This window comes from Chelonus insularis, unplaced genomic scaffold, assembly GCF_013357705.1.
Source record: "Chelonus insularis isolate UGA/USDA-ARS -01 unplaced genomic scaffold, ASM1335770v1 contig_8_pilon, whole genome shotgun sequence".
Taxonomy (NCBI): domain Eukaryota; kingdom Metazoa; phylum Arthropoda; class Insecta; order Hymenoptera; family Braconidae; genus Chelonus; species Chelonus insularis.
In genome coordinates, this window is record NW_023276778.1 from 231,848 (window position 1) to 250,395 (window position 18,548).

General features: G+C 32.6%; 1 protein-coding gene across 1 annotated transcript; it reads left to right on the forward strand.

The window, feature by feature from the left end:
* The first annotated feature begins 16,973 nt into the window (after positions 1 to 16,973).
* Positions 16,974 to 18,309, forward strand: LOC118072229 (uncharacterized). Its single transcript, XM_035091919.1, has 2 exons — positions 16,974 to 17,205; positions 17,331 to 18,309. The coding sequence occupies exons 1-2, from the start codon at positions 17,004 to 17,006 to the stop codon at positions 18,242 to 18,244; spliced, it is 1,116 nt and encodes a 371-aa protein (XP_034947810.1). The 5' UTR covers positions 16,974 to 17,003; the 3' UTR covers positions 18,245 to 18,309.
* The last annotated feature ends 239 nt before the right edge of the window (positions 18,310 to 18,548 follow it).

An 18,548-nucleotide genomic window follows, 5' to 3' on the forward strand; every position in this document is an offset into this window, starting at 1 on the left:
CTACAGTAACTCCACGAGAACGCTCCAGGACAGACATTGTGAATTTAAATCAACAATCAAATGATCAATGAGAGCCAACGTTCTCAGACTGAAAGTTACAAAAATCCTGAATTCAACAGAAATTAGGAATCCAGAAAGAGTCAACAATGATTCATTATCATCATACGGAGCGAGTCTAATCACTCAATCACTTAAAAACGACCATTCAAAATTTTCTGAAATTCGAAACACAACATCTTTAAGTAGATTTCAGATGCATGAAGACCTTCCAAAAATAACTAAAAATTTAGGCGATTTCCTTCACTTTAAAGAAAAATTAAATTAAATCTCTGAATTTAATCTAAAAGAATTTCAAACCAAATTTAATTATTTTCTGTTAAACTTGATTTAACAGCCTGAAAAATCTTACAATTCTTCTTAGAATGACCTTCGATTCCACAAATCCAACATCTAAATCCATGAAAAGAATTTTGATTATTAAAAGATTTTAAATTTCCTTCAACAGAATCAGAATGATTATGATTATCATTATAAATTTTATCTTTTTTGAAATTATTGTTAAAATTGTATTTATTCTGATCTCCGAAGGTCAAATCTTCAATCGATTCAAGCTCTAAAGCTCTCTAAGTTGCTAATTGAAGAGACTCAATTCTCTCTGAACGAAGAGAAAATTGTAACTTTAATTTTTTCAATCCAGAAATGAATTGCAAACCAGCAATTCTATCTCTCCCTTCGGAAGAGACCGAAAGATACGCAAATTTAACAAGCCTATCCAAATCATTTGAAAAATCAGTTAAATTTTCATTTTCAGACTGTTTTCTAGCCTGAAAACGACTAAAATAAGCTCGAGAAAATTGAGCTTCACCAAAACGATCTTCCAAAATTTTCTTAAATTTATCGAAATTCCCTAAATCTTCTAAACTCAAATTTTATAAAATAACTTGAGCTTTGTCCTTCAAACAGGACACTAAAATCGATGCTTAAACTTCATTTGTCCACTTATGCAGACGAGCGATAGTCTCAAATTGACGGAAATAAGATTCCTACGTCTGAGAACCATCAAATTTTCCCGGTTTTGCAAAAGCTAAAGAACTATTATTAACCGAAGAAGTTGAGACCGATTCAACCAAACTAGTAGAATTATTTTCTAAATTATGAATTTCCAAATTATTATTATTATTATTATTATTATTTATCTTGCGATTCATCAGAGGTGTCTGGCCAGGGATCTCAGGGCTCCGACTCACCTGGGGCCTGACCAGACGGGATTATCCTGCAGGCACCCGACGCCCTCAGGTTTGAGGGTGAGCCGGGGCTGCAGCCATTCAGTCATTAGTTACAGTCGTCTCAGGATTCGGAGAGAACCGAGGATGACCGCTTTCTGAATACGAGCCGCGAGAATCTCAGCCTGACTACGGCAGACTGGTATTGTTCGAAGCTCTGTCAGAAAGCGGTCCCTCATCCCTCCGAGGGCGCCAATCACCAGGACTATCACGTGCGCTGTGTATTCGTGATAGACATTTCTCATGACCTCCATGAGCTCTCTGTAGCGTTCCTGTTTACTCTCTTCTTTTGCACGTATATTTGTCTCAGCCGGGGCTGAGAACTCAATGTAATATACGTGTTTGGTGGTATGGTCGAAAAGAGTAATATCCGGCTTATTGTGTTCAATACGTTGGGGCGTAGAGAGCGGGTTATTCCAAAGAATTTTTGCTTTCCCGTTCTCAACGACTGATTCAATTTCACCGAGCACATAGGGCAGCACTGGTGTCTCGTCTGTTCCATAAGAGTGCCGAAGTAATACAGCACTCTTATGGCGGCGTTATGCCGGTGAATGTAGGCTAAGCGCGCTAATATTGGACATGCCGATAAAACATGAAATAGCGTCTCATCTACATCACCGTGACAAACTCGGCATCTTGTGTCTTCGAGTTGCCCGTGCATAACATCACGCCGGTAGGCGAGGGTGGAAAATACACCATCTTGGCAGGCCATAATGAATCCTTCGGTCTCAGAGAACAAGCCAGCTGACTTAAGGTATTGGAAAGTCAGCTGGTGTGACAAGTCCTGTGTTTCGAGATGACGATAAAACACACCATCAGGTCAACTAGCACGGTAGTGTTGTCATAATACGTAGAACTCTACTACAATGCTGATCACGGGTATCAATTTCACCCGTAAACTAACTTTATACTGAAAAGGTATGGGAAAATAGAAGTCTTTTCTGCATTTTGTCTACTTTATTATATCTAATCATAGATCTGAGGGATGGAGCAGCAGCAGCAGTCGATAAAATTAAGAATAAACTTTGAATTCTGAACTGTAATAAAATTTAGACCACTATTTTTCTTATGTTTTACTAGATAAGCCTTCCTTCGTGCGTTGTTATCTTAGTCTAAATATTAATTTAGAATATGTATTGTAAAATACTTGTATGTCGCCGACTAATGACTATTAGACTAACGACAGTTTGTTAGTTAACGACGATTGCTTGACGATTAGATTGTTCATAGCAACGAGGGGAGAGTTTGTTTATCTCCAGTTTTTGACTGTGACTTGAGTTGACCGCACGGATTCTTACTTTTAATTAATTGCTATTAATCATTAATAAAAATTTTATTTATTTTCTAATTTTCTGAAGTTGTTATTGAGTCTTATTTTACAATATGCACAAATAATTTGCCCAAACGGCTATGAATCAGCTGACAACCTGTCAACGTTCCACGTTATGGCTGACTGCCGGACGCCGGTAGCGTCTTCAACTTCGTCTTCGTCTTCGAGAAAATTGATAGCCAATAGGAGTCGTAGTTTTCATCGATTGGCCTATCGACAGCATTCTAGTATGATTTTTTCCCGCTCGTGGCGTGAGAGTAGCCAAAGGCCAAGGGCTCGAATTTATTTGTATGCATAGTGAGGGATTATTATATGGCGAAAATTCTACCTTGTTACAGTATTTTCAGATTGAAGAAGTGGAAATAGGCAATTTTGATGAGGCTGATACAAACTGCAATCAAAAATGCAATTGTTTTACGGAATACCGTGGAATCCGTGGAAAATCCTGAAACAAAAGAATTCGCATTGAAGATAAGCAAATATTGTTTGCAAAAAAATTCTGTAACACAACATGAAATTGAAAAAGGCACAATAAGATCTTGTTGTTCTGCAAAAACTTCAAAAGTCTGTAGAACGTGTGAAAATATATATTATTGCAAGCCATGTATTAGAAGAGCGCATCTGCCATAAAATAATGAAAAAAGTTTATATTTTTGCAATTTTATCTATCAAGACGATTACAGAAAAAAAAGGTCCAGACAACTATTTTATCGAAAGTTGTATGTGTGAAGTAGACGTGAAATTCGATCCTTTTCACTTTCATTCATTTGGTCATGTAATGAGTTACCGCAACATGAACACTGTTGAAAGATTTATTCATTACACTATGCTATAGAAGTGCTGAGTCAGTTGCTTCTTCTCTTAAAACATATAATTCATAATAATTGAATTATTTTAGATATTCACGAAATAAATGAACTACAAAACTTACATAGAACGCAATACATCGAGAATATATGTAGAGAAGCAATCGGAGATCAGTCATACATTACACGCATAAGATGAAAATAAATCTCTAGATTTCGAGAAAAAAATGATTATTAATGACAAATTAGAATTTGAGATCTACTAGTTCTATGAGATTGAATCATGATTTTATATTTCAACAAGGTAATAATCCTGAACATTTAGCTAAAATAACAATACAATATAAAAAAAAAATATCAGTGCTCTGGGTGCGACCCCGAAAGTCCACACGACCAACGTCCCAATGGAAAAAGTGAAAAAACACATTAAATAGAACCCGATTCCATTCTTTATAACAAATGGAATTATTATAAACGGAACAAGTGTGCTTTTATTCATTTAATATGGTTAGTCACTTCATTTCACTAAAAGGAAAGATTGTGCGTTTGACGAATTCAAATATACCTGATAGATCCTTTTTTTCATTATTTACAACGAATTTCATTGTTATAAACGAAAAAGTATGTTTCCATTTATGTCATAAGGTTGGTAACATTTTTTTAGTAAAAGAAAAAATTATGCGTTAAAAATACTCATATATGTAGCCTGGATCCTTATTTTTATTGTTGATAACAATTTACAACTTTTTATTTAAATATTACCATGATCAATAATCATTTGTTAATCATAATGTTCCATTTTTATGGACACAATTACATATTATTAACAATTATTATTGACTATTATAGCGTCTTTAATGCTGTTTTCTCAATCCTGACACGAGTTTAAAATTCTTTCATTGCTGATTTTGTTTTTTAAAATTTTCTTTTTCGATGAAATATTGTTATCATATTCTCATACGAGTATTCTAATCATGTAATGTTTATATTTTTTTAAAAGATTTTGGAATTTTGTATAAAAAATGGTATAATTTATGAATAGCAAAATTCAGGTCATTTTCCATTTTCGCTAGCTCTTTGGTTCTGCAAAAAAAATGGCTGGACCGATTTTGCTGAAAATCTAATCAATTCTAATTTACATAATGACGAGTCGAATGCAATTTGTCCCACAACGATATGATTTTTCGTTTTCGAGATAATCGACCAGGAAAATTCCGAACGAACTTACGCACATACGGACATACGTACATAGGCACATACGTACATATACACACAGACTTTCACTGGAAAACGTTCGTATTCGACTTTGGGGACCTTAAAACGTGGATATATGTCAAAATTCGGGATTCGCAAAATCGGACCCATTCCTATAAGTTCCCATTGAGGGAGTGAAATTATTGTTATTGTAAAAAATTATCTATAGCAAACTTTTGTAACCCCAGTTGGAGAAAATGGAAGATTAAAAAAAATTTTTCCGCCAATATTGATAAACAATTTTTATGAACAGCTGTTGGAAAAAAAAATAGAAATCTAGAATGAATTACAGAAATTAACAAGTAATATGTTCAAAAAAAAGTCGTTCATTTCGCCCAAACGCTCAAAATAGTTAGTTTTGGTGCACGCGTTCAAAGCGCTGCACCTTTGTACCTGTAACTGGTAAGTATACGCTCTCGCGGACTTTCTGTAGAGAATTCGCAAAAAATTGAAAAATACTCTAGATTGAGTGAAAATTGATAAAAGAACACCTCCAGTGTACCAAATCTCACAAGAAAAGTGCGTAAAATTCATTTTTTATAAAAAACTATAAAAAATCATTTACAAATTCGAAAAAATAAAAGAAATGTCAAAAAATTTTTTGAGAACAAAAACAAGTTACAGCTAGTTTGCAATATTTGTGGAGTAACTGGAAAAAATATATGAAGTAAAAAAAATTGTTAATAGCAAAAAAATTGATTTATAAACGATCAGACAGAATATCATTTTTTTTTCAGATGCATCATTAAAAAGTGCATTATTTATTATCAAAAAATGAATTGTTTGATAACCATAATTTTTATTGGAACCATCTTTTTCATGAACAAAGAAAAATTCACAGACTGAAAATGAATTTTTAATAAATTTAACATTCTGTTGAACATTGCTTATAAAAAACCTACAAATTAAATGAAAAAAAATCCCAAACAATTAAAAATTACGCATTTGTTTACATAATTTATTTATAACGAATCCTGAAAGAAGTTTTAAGAAAATCGTTTTATACTCTTCACATGATGATATGAAACTTCGCTGTCGATAATTTTCATATTGAAAAACAACTTTTCCCCCAAAACAAGGGTGATAGGATCTAAAAACATTTGGATTTTTTTCGGTATTGAAAAAAATTTTTTTTAAAAACTGAAACTTCTCAATTGGCTATAAAATGTGCCTATAAACTAACAAAATATAAGGGTGCAAAGTTCATGAAAAAAATTAGAAAAAAAAGATGTTCCAGATGCTTTAAAAAATCGAAAAATTCATGTTTTCTTTTGTAGAAAATTCGATTCTCTACAAAAAAGACATTTACTTTTTTCTTATATCTCTAACCGTTTTCGCTACGTAAGCGGTGATAGGTGGAAAAACGCAATTTGTCAAACTTTGACACTTGATAAACAATAGTAATTATTGTTTCCGAATAATAAAAATTTTCACAAATATTTTCCTCAGCATCCCCTACAAGAATATTTAACTAAAAATTTTTATTCTCATTCTATAAACAATGCACGATAAATTCACACGGGTACTAAACTATATGACAGGTTGGGACGTAGCAAGCTGCAGTGCTGCCCGAAGATACTCGGCGCGGCTCTCTGGTTGGTTACTTTACAGCCGCTTGGGATCCCTCGCCGTGGTCACCTTTCTCTTTATCTTCTTTTTTTTTCAATTCCAATCGGAAAATGTTCAGAAAACGATTCTGAACATTCTAGAATTTTTAAGATATTGGAAATATTTAATATCACTCATACAGCACTTTGGAACGCCGTCCGTTGACTAATTATTTTCTCAACCCTGAGATATGTCGGGATTTAGTAATTATTTCATTATTCAATATTAACAATGGCGAGTAGCCTCAGCTTGACTTTGAACTATCAGATATTTCATTCATCACGAATCAGCCGCTAATTACAGAACCTCACAAAGTTTCCCTTCACGCAGCTCGACCGTTAGAATAAACAATTTAATGACAATTTATCATGTAAAATCTCTCAGCGAACGTTTTCGTTCGGCTGGTTGTGACGATACAATACAAACAGTGTTAACATTAAAATAAATCATTAATAATCAGAAATCAGTTAAGGATAAATAAAACTTTCAATTTAATTTGTTAGATAATAATGAGTCTATAAAGTCTCGATGTCGATGATGAGTCGAAAATAATTCAGCTTGATCTACTGATCACTTAGTCTACCAGGAGTCCTACGATGGCGTCAGGCCCGTTGCCGCAAAAAATATCCTGACTACGGCGCTCCTTCATCACCCCGAGTTCATAGTTCATCTAATTATCAATTATACAATATAACAATAAAGCAACGTGGCTCAATCACGCTCGATCAGTGTTTATCTTAGCAGAAGGGTGAATTTCTTACTGGTGACGTTCTCTATAGTCCCAATAACAGCAATAGCTGCAACAGATGATACACTCCTGCTCCACCACCAACGGTTGAAGCTCAGCTCACTGAGTACTCCTCTTCTTTGGTTTCCTGCTGACCACCACTTTGAGAATGAGCTTGACACTTAAATGCCAACTGCAAACGTTCGCGTTTCTTTGCGTTTTATAAAATTATAAGACTCAAAAGTTTTGATGTTTTTCTGCTTAAACAGGTGCACGCCGAGTGATTATTAGGTCAACGACAAAGTTGATCGTTGACTAGTGCATGATGGGTAATGTCAGGAAGCGCCCTCATTAAAATTCAAATAGTCGATTTTTCTATTGATTGACAGAAGGGCCTGTCGGTAATTATTGACTCGACCTTTAGCAGATTGGCGTCTTGTTCAGTGCAGCGTGGTCATCGCCGCGATCAGCTGCTTAGTATAGATGAGGAGATAAGGGGAGGATAGATAATCAGTAACGTTCTGTTACACCACAAACATCTTTATCTGATCAAATAATTTACGCACCAATGACTGATTCAATAAAGACCTTTTTCGAGCCACAAACTTCATCATTCAATGATAATGATTCCAATCGAAATGCATTTTTGCATGCTGTTGATACAGAACAATAAATTTATCACCACAATAATTCAAACATGTCTGTATTTACCAGGTATCGGACTCAACTGGATACGGAAAACGTTTCTTACGTTTAAACTGCCACAAAATATAATAATATACAGGTATAAATTCAACATTAGAATTTTTTCAAATTTTAGCAAAATTAAAAACTCTAAATTCTTTTCCCTTTAGTATTTATATTCTAAGAATTCTTTCCAATTTCACGTTTTCAGCAATCTCATAATCAACACCATAATATTAAATCATCAGATTAGTAGATGGTAGTAATATACCTGACTAGAGTTTATGATGGGATATGCCTAATTTCATATGAGGGCCTAAAGAGGAAAGCCTCATTTAGGCATCTTGCGGGAAATTGTTATGCGGGCCACATGGGGAATTTAAAGGGCACTGTTAAGTAGGGATTGCCCAAGAAAATATTTCATGCCGCAGGAAACTCGTATGGGGATCACATGCAGAATGTAGGAGGCATTACCTAGTGAGTATTTCTGCATTTTTTTCTATTCTAAAATAATCAACAGAACGTCGAATATTTTTGTATGGTTAGGAATTTCTGAGAGTTCTTTAACTTAAAAGAAATATGTAAATCTCCTCTAGGTATGCCTTCTCCATCTCGCATGTGATCCCCATAGATGTTTCCCGCGGCATAACATAATTTTTTTGGGACAATCCTCACTAAACAAGGTCTTTTATATTTATTTTATGATTAACAAAGAACTACAGATTTATTGTAGAGAATTTAAAGTAATGGTTAAATGTTCATTTGTCGATAAGAGTTTTTATAATGTACTCCTCAATAGAAGATGTGCAACATCTTAAATAATTTAGAAACAATCTGATATAATTAAAAAAAATCAGTTGTTTAATATGAGCAGTTAAAGAAGTTAAAACGCATTTTTTTCACCAATTTTATAAAATTAAATTCATACAATTCATTTATTATTACTGTTCGAGAAAAGTGATATTAAAGAACAATGGACTGTAATTGAAGTTTACAAATATCTCTCACAAATTTATTAATTACAAAAATGAAGTACTATTACTACTTTCACACGGCTAGTAGCTCTATCAGGCCCAGAAGGGAGTTAAGGACACTGGAATAAAGAATCACTAATAACCACCAGCGAGGGCGGGATAAACTATTTATCAGCTCGGATAATTTTTACGTCTTCACTAACAGAATGGTGAGTGGGAGAGCCGTTCTACGGCCGAAATGGCGCTGAAGAAATTACCCGCAATGAACTGCCTGTTGGTGGTTTTCTATCGTTTTTGTTATGGTGTTGGAAAATCCCTGAAAATTCCTAGTGACTCAGGTAAGCTCCATATGAGGGTGATGGTTTGGTCACCAACATATGGAACAGCTTATGAGGAAAGTTTTAAAGGCTGGAAAAACTCATCAATTTCTCCAGTTTAGACAATTACGTTGATTATTCTATATGTTCACGTTAATATTTTATTTCACATTTGTGGTCATCATGTGTAGATGTTATGTATAGTCTACGCTTATCAAAGTTACAAATAAAAAAAACCAGATACTATACCTTCTGAAGTTTTTCATGTATAACGCACAGCCATCTATACATAATTTTCCTTACTAACTGTTGTTTCACAGTTGCTTCTCATTATAATAGAATCATTCCAAAAATGAATATATCGAGAGACAAACGACGAAGAAGAAGTCGTGAGCTTTCATGATTGTAACAACAAAGATATCCAAATCGTGAAAACGAACTTATTTTGGCTAACAACCATGGACAAGCAAATTCTCGTTCAGATGAATGCTTACATCTCAATATCTGTGTAAGAAAAATGGTATTAGATGAAACAACAGTGGAAAATAATACTTCTGAAAATGAACAAATGTTAGCTTACAGTAATGCACTATTAAACTTTATATTTTGAATGAGTGTTTAGTGAATAATATTGGTGATAATAGAATAGTGATTAATGAAGTGACAGTGGACAATACTACTTCTAACAATCTGAGAACATCATTTACTGAAGAACACGCATTTTTTAACATCAGATAAGAATAAATAACTGAAAACTATAACAATGAAGAAAATTGTGAAAATACAGATTCAGAAGCAGATAGAAGAGCAGAAAGTTCACATCATTGACATGCACTTGCGATAGAAAGAAAGGATTTAGATCCTAGAAATGCTCAAGATATTGAAGATCCGCTAAAAACATATTTCGTTCAATATCTGTGAAAAAATGGCGCCACGCCACTGTTGTTTGAGAATCCGATATTTTCAAATTGTTCTACATGTAAAAAATGTTTGAAATCATAAAATTGCGCCAAGTTTGACTTACCATAATTGCAAAACCATGAAATTGTTTTTATCAATTGTTTAATAAACAAATCACATAAGTAAACGTAAAAAATTGTAGATTGAATGTTTGATCAAAATATTAATAAACATTTGATGGCATAAATCTTATTCAGAATTTTTCTTTTGGAGTATCCAATGAAAACTGCTATCATCGGATGAAAGTAAAACTTTGCTTGTACACGTCCCAAATGATTCTGCAAATAACCAAATTCTCAATTTTTAATAATTATTTTAAAAATTTTGAAACCAAAAAAAGTTTAAAATCAAATGGAGTGCTATGTCTTCTATGAAATTAAGTCTTTCTTTTCTTTACTTTCGACAAATTTGGTGAGAAAATACTTTTTCGAATTTCCTTGAAATAATTGAAAGGGAAATTTTGTAGATGAAAATTTACCATAGATTTTTTATTGCAATCAATTTTCATTTAGTCTGGAAAAGTAGTCAGTTATAATGTCTGAATGTATTTTTATTATTTCACATAATTATTTAAATATATTTTAAGAAAAGCTAAAAATGAATAGCAATAGAACTTAAGGATTGAGGTTAACGATTATTACTCAAGTGATTTTTTTTTAATTTTCCTGAGATTTTGTTAAAATAGAAATGATGTCGAAGAGTAGTTGAGGACGTTATTTTTTTAATATTTTATTGCTTTTGAAAAACTTACGTCACGAAGAACCAATAAAACTTTAAAAAAAGAGTTTGTAACATAAAAAGAGCAGTAGCTCCTCAAAAAAGGGAAAGACCGTGCGAAGGGACTTGAGCACACCTGAAGCAAGGGACTGTTAATCATGTCATCTTTGACTGATTTAATTCGTAAGGTTTGATACATCAGTCAGTTATCGAAAAAGTAAGATCGAGATCAGATTGTCGTGGAACATCTTTTGAAATCGTAAGTCTTGTTTTGTCTTGAGTATTGTATTGATAATATTCCAAAGTTTGTAAATTTTTTGTATGAAGTTAATTTGATCGTCAGATTATTTTTAAATTGATATTCAAATTAATTCGCGAGTAAAAGAAAAATATTGCGCTGACTGGAGCATCGACAAAGGATCAATTAATTGTAATTTATCTCGACCAGAGTGAGAGAAATCATCTGTTGGTAACGTTTAACTTGTTGTTATAATTTTTCAATAATTTTCATTCAATAAAATTTTGTTATTGTTTTATATAAATAACACATTTTTGCTTTCTCTATCGAAGATCGTCTCATCCCTGTCTATTGGTTGAAAGGCTAGGACTAAAAAGAGGAACTTGAAGTCTCTATGGTTAAGCATATGGTTTACATATTGACACCTTTAAAGAGCAAAATAACATAACATAGGTCTTATGAAAGATGAAATTAAAGGTGAAATAATGACGGAATTTATTGGTCTAAAAGCCAAAATGTACACATTCAAAGTTTAGAATAAAAGAAAAAAAAAACAAACATAAAGCGAAGGGTGTCAAAACTGCAACAATAAAATCTATAACATTTAATGATTACAAAAAATGCTTACTTAATCATGAAAAATTATGTAAAACGGAATATCATATAGTCAGCAAGAAACGTGAAGTACATACAATCAGTAGAAAAAAATTAGCATTAAGTTGGGAAGATAATAAAAGAGTTCTTTTAGCACAATCAACTGATACACACCCTTGGGGTTACGATTCATACTGAATAGTGTTAATAAATTATTGTAAATATAAGATTTATGTAAAATTTATGAGAAAAAAAATATTACAAATTATTTACATTAGTTTGTATTTTTGAATTCATCTTTTACAAAGAATAATATTATCAAGATGTTTAATTGTTTCTTTTTCCTTATTAATTTTTTGTTGTTCTTCATGAGTTAAAGGTACCTATTTAATATTAGCAGCTTTATCTTTTGTATAACGTGGTAATTTTTGAGCATCACTATACATTTTGTCAGCCATTGCTTCTATCTCTTCAGCTAAAAACATTTTGGCATTGTTTCTAACTCATTAGTTCGAGACATTATAAATATTTTACGTTTATCTAGCTATTGTGCGTTTCATCAAATCCTAACCACTTGACAAAAGCTTGATAACCACGCTTTTTCAGAACTTTTTTTACCAGATAAATTTTAGGATATTGTACCTTAGTCAATTCTTCTTGATAAAAACCGCCTTCGATCGGTTGATCTTGATAGTCGACAAGCTTGTAGGTTACTGGATTAGTGTTCAATACTTGGCTTACATTAAATATTCCAGTTGTCCAATTAGGAGTGTATCCCTTCTTAAAGACATGTTTATATTTACTTATGCGCACTTTTTCACCAACCTTAAATTTCATCTTTTTCATTTTTTGTTCAACTTCAAGTTGATTATTGTAGATAGTATGACGTAATTGTTTCTCATTGGCTGAAGTAACATCAATGGGTTTCATTTTGATGGTTCTATGTTTGCTATTGTTATGTGATGTCATTAATTTTGGTAAGATGATTTTGGTAAGATTTAATGTGGAATACATTTTAAAATTACATTGTTTCATAAGTGTTTCAAAATTTCTATTGTAGATTTTCTTTCCTCTAGCAACATGCAAAAATTTTGGCACTCTTTTTTGTAATAGAATAGATTTCATTGCATGAGCGACATCTTTACCATTTTTAGATTTTGTGGGCACAGCCCAAGCGTTTTTGAAAAAAACATTAATAACAGTCAATAAATACTGATGACCTTTATGATAAGTTTCATATGCTGTCATGTTAACTAGATCAGCTTGCCAAGTTTTATCAAGACCACGTATATCAACATGTCGTCGTTGATAATTTCTCCTAACCGGTCTATGTAGCTCTTCAGTTATTATTTTTTTCTCCTTGTTCATAAGGCTGCTGAGCAAGATATTGTAAAATAAGACTCAATAACAACTTCGGAAAATTAGTAAATTAATTAAAATGTTTATTAATGATTGACAGCAATTAATTAAAAGTAAGAATCCGTGCGGTCAACTCAAGTCTCAGACAAAAACTGGAGATAAACAAACTCTCCCCTCGTTGCTATAAACAATCTAATCGTCAAGCAATCGTTGTTAACTAACAAACTGTCGTTAGTCTAATAGTCATTAGATGGCGACATACAGATATTTTACACTTCTCCCGATCTTCTAAAAATTGCCACCTGGCAATTCCTATTAGTTGGGTAAAAATATTGGATTAGGCTGAAATAAATAAACATGTAAAATCTAAAATTACATTTCTAATTCGAAATTATGAAAATCAAATTAATAATCATTCAAAATTATAAAGATGAATCAAGTTATTATTCAGCCTTAATACCAATATTGCCGCTTCCCAACTCTGTCTGCTTTAAAAATAAATAAAACAAATAATTAGGAGGGAAAAATCCTGCGGCGGGTAAAAACCTCCAAACAGACCAAAATGATCTAGATTAAACTAAAAACGTGATTCTATACAATAAAAGATTTCTTAAAAACTAATCGTCCGTTAGTCAAATTAAAAATTAAAAATCTTAATTTTTATCTTGAATTTCCTTTCTTTTCTTCTTTCTCATCAGGAGGAACCACTGGGAAGAACCAAAAGAACCTGAAGAGTAGGAAATGCCAAAAACTGGAAGGTCATGGAACTAAACAAAATAAAAGTTCCCTACAGAATCAAAGTTCTTTAAAAATTTCATTTTTAATCATAAATTCAATGTTCAATTAATAATTAGGTTGAATGGTCACATTTCATGGAGTCAATTCTCCAAATAAATTCCGACTTCTCATCCTTTTTTTAAACAAAAATCCGACTCTCAAATAAATGATTCAATATCATTAAAACAATCAATTCAATTCCACCTTGCGCAAGGAATTTTCAAAAATAAGTTCAATAGCTTCTGCTCACTGTGCAAACTAAATTATTAAAAATTGGGCTCACAGTTACTAGATTTTACAATATTTTCGAATATTTTCTCCCAATTGTTTAATAGTTTCAGCTTATTTAGATCAAGATGCACCACGACATCGACGATTTTTTCGTTGGTTTTTCCGTGCAGCACGTGATTCTCAATTCCAGCGAAATATCGAATGGACTGATGAAGCGATTTTTAAACAAGACGGCGTGTTTAATCGTCACAACCAGCACATCTGTGCTACAACCAATCCTCGATGTGTTTTTGAACGCAGCAATTAACGTCGGTTTAAATTAAATGTTTGGTGTGGAATGATCGACAGCTGTTTGGTAATTTTTTTTTCTCATCAGATTTTATTTTATTTTTATCGTCCCTTTCAGATAGCTCAAAGTATATTTTCTGTTCTTCACTTAACAGATAATTCACCAGTAGTACTACTATCAATGATTCTAATAAAAGATTTATATTTTTATGAAGACACTTTAAACGATTGATTTTCCTTCTTTCTTTTACGTAAAAGCAATATCAATATCTTTAGGTAGGTCCTGTCTTCTTGCCAGAAGTTCATAATGGTGATTCGTATCTGGAACTTCTAAATGACTTGCCAGCGCATCTCGAAGATGTCCCATTAAACAGAATACGGAATTTGATTTGGCAGCAAGATAGTGCGGGTTTTCATCGTCGAGATGACGTCGTAGACTGCCTAGATAATATGGTAAAATTATTTAAGGCCAACTAGACGTCTATTTTCATGTTTAACATTTTTGACTGTTATTTAAGCCGGTCAAAGTTAGAATAAAATATAAAATGATGTAGGAGTAATAGCTAAGATGATTTGAGGCCAACTGGACGTCTATTTCGTGTTCGACATTTTTTGACTTTTTTCTGACTGCCAGTCAAAGTTGAAATAAATTCAAAAATGATGTAGGAACAGTAGCTATGATGATTCAGAGCTATTCGAATCTCTGTTTTGATGTTCAGCATCTTTTGACCATTTTCTGACTACTTGGTCAGACAGTCATCGTAGGGATAAATTTTAAAATAAGATGAAATCAATAGCTCAGATGATTGAGAGTCATCTGAATCTCCATTATCATGAAGTTATTTAATTGATGATTACTCATTTTTCGAACGATCTGTTATATGATTTATGCTCTTATTACTATGTTTGTATTATGTGATCCAACGTACTTGTACATTTTAATGCTCTATCTTGTTATCATTGTTTTTATATTATTGCGTGAATTTAGCGATGTGAAGTTTTTTATGTCCGACTACAAATTGTTTTATTTATATGTTGCATTCTTATCGCTGCTCGCTTACAGTCTCTCTCTTCCTATTATGCAATTCTTTTTCTTTAATTTAAAAGGTATTACTCAGTTTTGTGGTAGTAATAAAAGTTCGGGCATTATCAACCGTAATGCCATAGTGAAGTGGTTGGATGAAACCCACGTGTTGGCATTGTGGGGAAAAAAACATTTTGAGGCAAAAATTATTGCACAAAATCGTAAGCTTTAAATTTATTCAATGCATTAGTGTTCTAATTATTATCACATAATCAGAAAAATACATATTTATGCTAGTTTTTAATATTTTTGAGGTATTTCTTTTAAAGTCAAGCGTAAATAAATAATTTTATTTTTTATCAGAATCATTTATTCACGCATTTATTGTAAATAGACAAATCAAGTTCTATAATAACCCTACATATTTACTCATTATCATTTATCTGCGAGTTTTTTTATTTCATTCATGAATATGAATATTTTATAAACCAAGAAATCGATCAATGATTTTATCATTAACACTTATGGTGTAGTAATGAGACGAAATTATAGTGATTGCGCTTCAAATCCGTCTACAAATACAGTCTCAACTCAAACGGATTCAACACCCCAGTCACCTATTTCAATTCCTCCAACATCTGCGACTGTTCCATTTTGTACATCAACACCTCAACATTATTCGCCTGCAGTTACATCGTTGCCATCAACATCTCAACAGCATCTGGTCGCAGCTTCACCTTCTTCACATACACTGTAACAAAATTCGAGAGCTCCTTCAATATCCATCATTCATTACAGCCAAATTCTTCGTTGCATCCAGGACAAATGCAGTCTTTAACACCAAATATTGTTAACACTCAAATAGAATTTGGATCGAAAGGAGTTTTCGTTTCGCAAATCGATGTCGATAACATTATTGATCTTTATTCTCACAGACCAAAAGTAATGGTGAGACGTTTGATGGAATTAGTTCTTGGCTATGATTAATTGAGGACAATGACAAGAACTTGAAATCACAACTCGGTCTCTATTCCACCTAGAATTCTTCAATCCATTCGGCGTGAGTCATAACTATAGATAATTCAAAATAATCCTAAAAGTCGTTGTTGTAAAGGCTGTAATTATTAAACTGTCACAAGACGAGTGGAATCATTGTCTATTTCGGACAAGTGGCGCCATCCATGCCGGACGGGACAAGCTCTCAAGACGGCAAACTTATGTCGCCCTCTCGGGGAGAAAAACATCTACTGTTCCAGCAACCACGCCATCTATTCAGCGACTACGCCATCTATTCGATGCGGCGACCACGACATCTATCGCCAATAGACACGACACCTATGACCGACACACCAGAGGCCTGTCTTATCAGCCAAGGTCGATTGACGGTCAACTTCCAACAACATCCATCAGAGCAGCGCTTCGGTCAAGCAAAGAGGCGGAGTCAACGCATGGTGGGGGATCCCGCCAAAACGGGACAAAATACCTCGACGCACGACGCGGAAGCAGTCAGTGGCTTAGTTTACACCCAGCGTTCCGATCCCGTTTCATTCCGGAATGAACTAAGATTTGTCTAATGTAAACGGGTATAATCACGACCGGAATCATTTCATTTCATTCCTCTATTTTTAGATGGAATGGAATGATTTAGGACCGGAATAAGCTGATGTAAACGCGTTATTCAGGAATGAATTCAGTATTGCCAATCAGTAATGTAGCATAAGTTAGATTAGTATAGAGCATTTGTAAGGTTATGTTTTTTCAAGTTTATTTTTAAACAATTACTTGTAATGTTTGTTGATTATTAACAATAAGTACAATATATCAAATATATAATGAGTAAAAGTAGAGATATTTGGTTGCCAAATGAAGTAGATAAGTTGTTAGAATTATTTAAAGAAGAGCAAATAGCAGATCTTATGGATTCCAAACAAAGTCGAGTTGACGACGTTTTTAAGTCTTTTGAAAAAAAATTGAATTATCGGGGTGTAGTACGACCTGCTAAACAAATTAAAAATAAATATAAAAGTTTGAAACGTAAGTATTAGTAACATTTAGTTCGTGTATTTGTCATATAAAATAATATAAATCACCTTCTTGGTGGCTTCTTTTTAATGCTAACTGCACAATTGTTTTCTTATGAAAATTTAATAAAATTACAGAAAGTTACAATGCTACTCGTCGTGCACTTTCACAAAGCGGTGCTGGTACTTCAGTAAAGTGTCCATATTACAATAAATTGCACGAAATATTTGGACACAGACCAGTCAGTGTTCAATGTGGAGTAGACTCTGCAAGTATAGTACAAAATCAGAAAAATCAAGCAGTCATGTCATTAACTTCTCCAGATATTGAGATGTCTGATGACATTTCTGTTTCATTAGATGATGCAGTTCCCAGTTCGTCAAAAGATGTTGGATTATTATCAAACACAATAAAACCATCTAGTCTTCAAAGTATTACTATTGAAGATAAGACTGATATCATAGAAAGCAATATAAATTGCTGTGCAATTGAAAATATTGTGGCTAATAGCAATGTATCTGATAATAATAACAATTTTGATAAAAAAAATGAAACTGATACAGAGAAAATTGAAAAAAACAATTTAAAAAAAATAATCAACGATGCGAAACGATCTGTAGTGCCAAAAAAAAAACAATCATTTGGTCAAATATTTGATAAGGCAATCGAGCGTCTAATAAATGCCAACAAAGAACAGCTACAAATGGCAGTAGATAGCAATAATAAATTAGTACTAGAAATAATGGAAAAACAAAAGGAAATGCTACAAGAGCAAACTCAGTTACTGTTGCAACATTTAAATACTAACCAAACTCATTCAGTTCAACAAAATTTTCCAATATGGAATTCAATGCAATTAACTAGCCAACCTAGAATAATAACACCAAATCATCAACGACCTCAGTTCGTAAGAATTCCTGCTAATATAATTGAGCAAGCTCGTAGATCTTCATTACCAGTTCCAGCAATATCTTTAACTCCTCATACTACCTCAACTTTGCAGCCATCATTAACATCCGATTATAATGACGAATCTACATTTTCTTCATAAAATATCAACAACAAATAATTTATGTTTATAAAAAATGTTAAAGAATATTGAAACACATATTTTTAATTCATGAAAAAATATATTATTTTACTTTTTTCCATAATTGATATAGTTTTGTAACGCAAGGTTAATAAAATGTAATAATAAATATACGCAATAACAAATAAAACGCAAAATAAATAAAATTTGTATTAAAATATTTATTTAATTTTGATTTAATACAACTTCCTATAAAACTAGTAATTTGTTCAATGTGTATCAACATGTATTACATGGATGGACACAATATTTCAGTTTTTATGTT

Excerpts from the sequence above, each read along its gene's own strand:
- LOC118072229 (XM_035091919.1), top strand. The coding sequence starts at position 17,004 with ATGAGTAAAAGTAGAGATATTTGGTTGCCAAATGAAGTAGATAAGTTG. Across the intron at positions 17,206-17,330 it reads TAAATATAAAAGTTTGAAAC|AAAGTTACAATGCTACTCGT; the intron begins GTAAGTATTAGT and ends ATAAAATTACAG.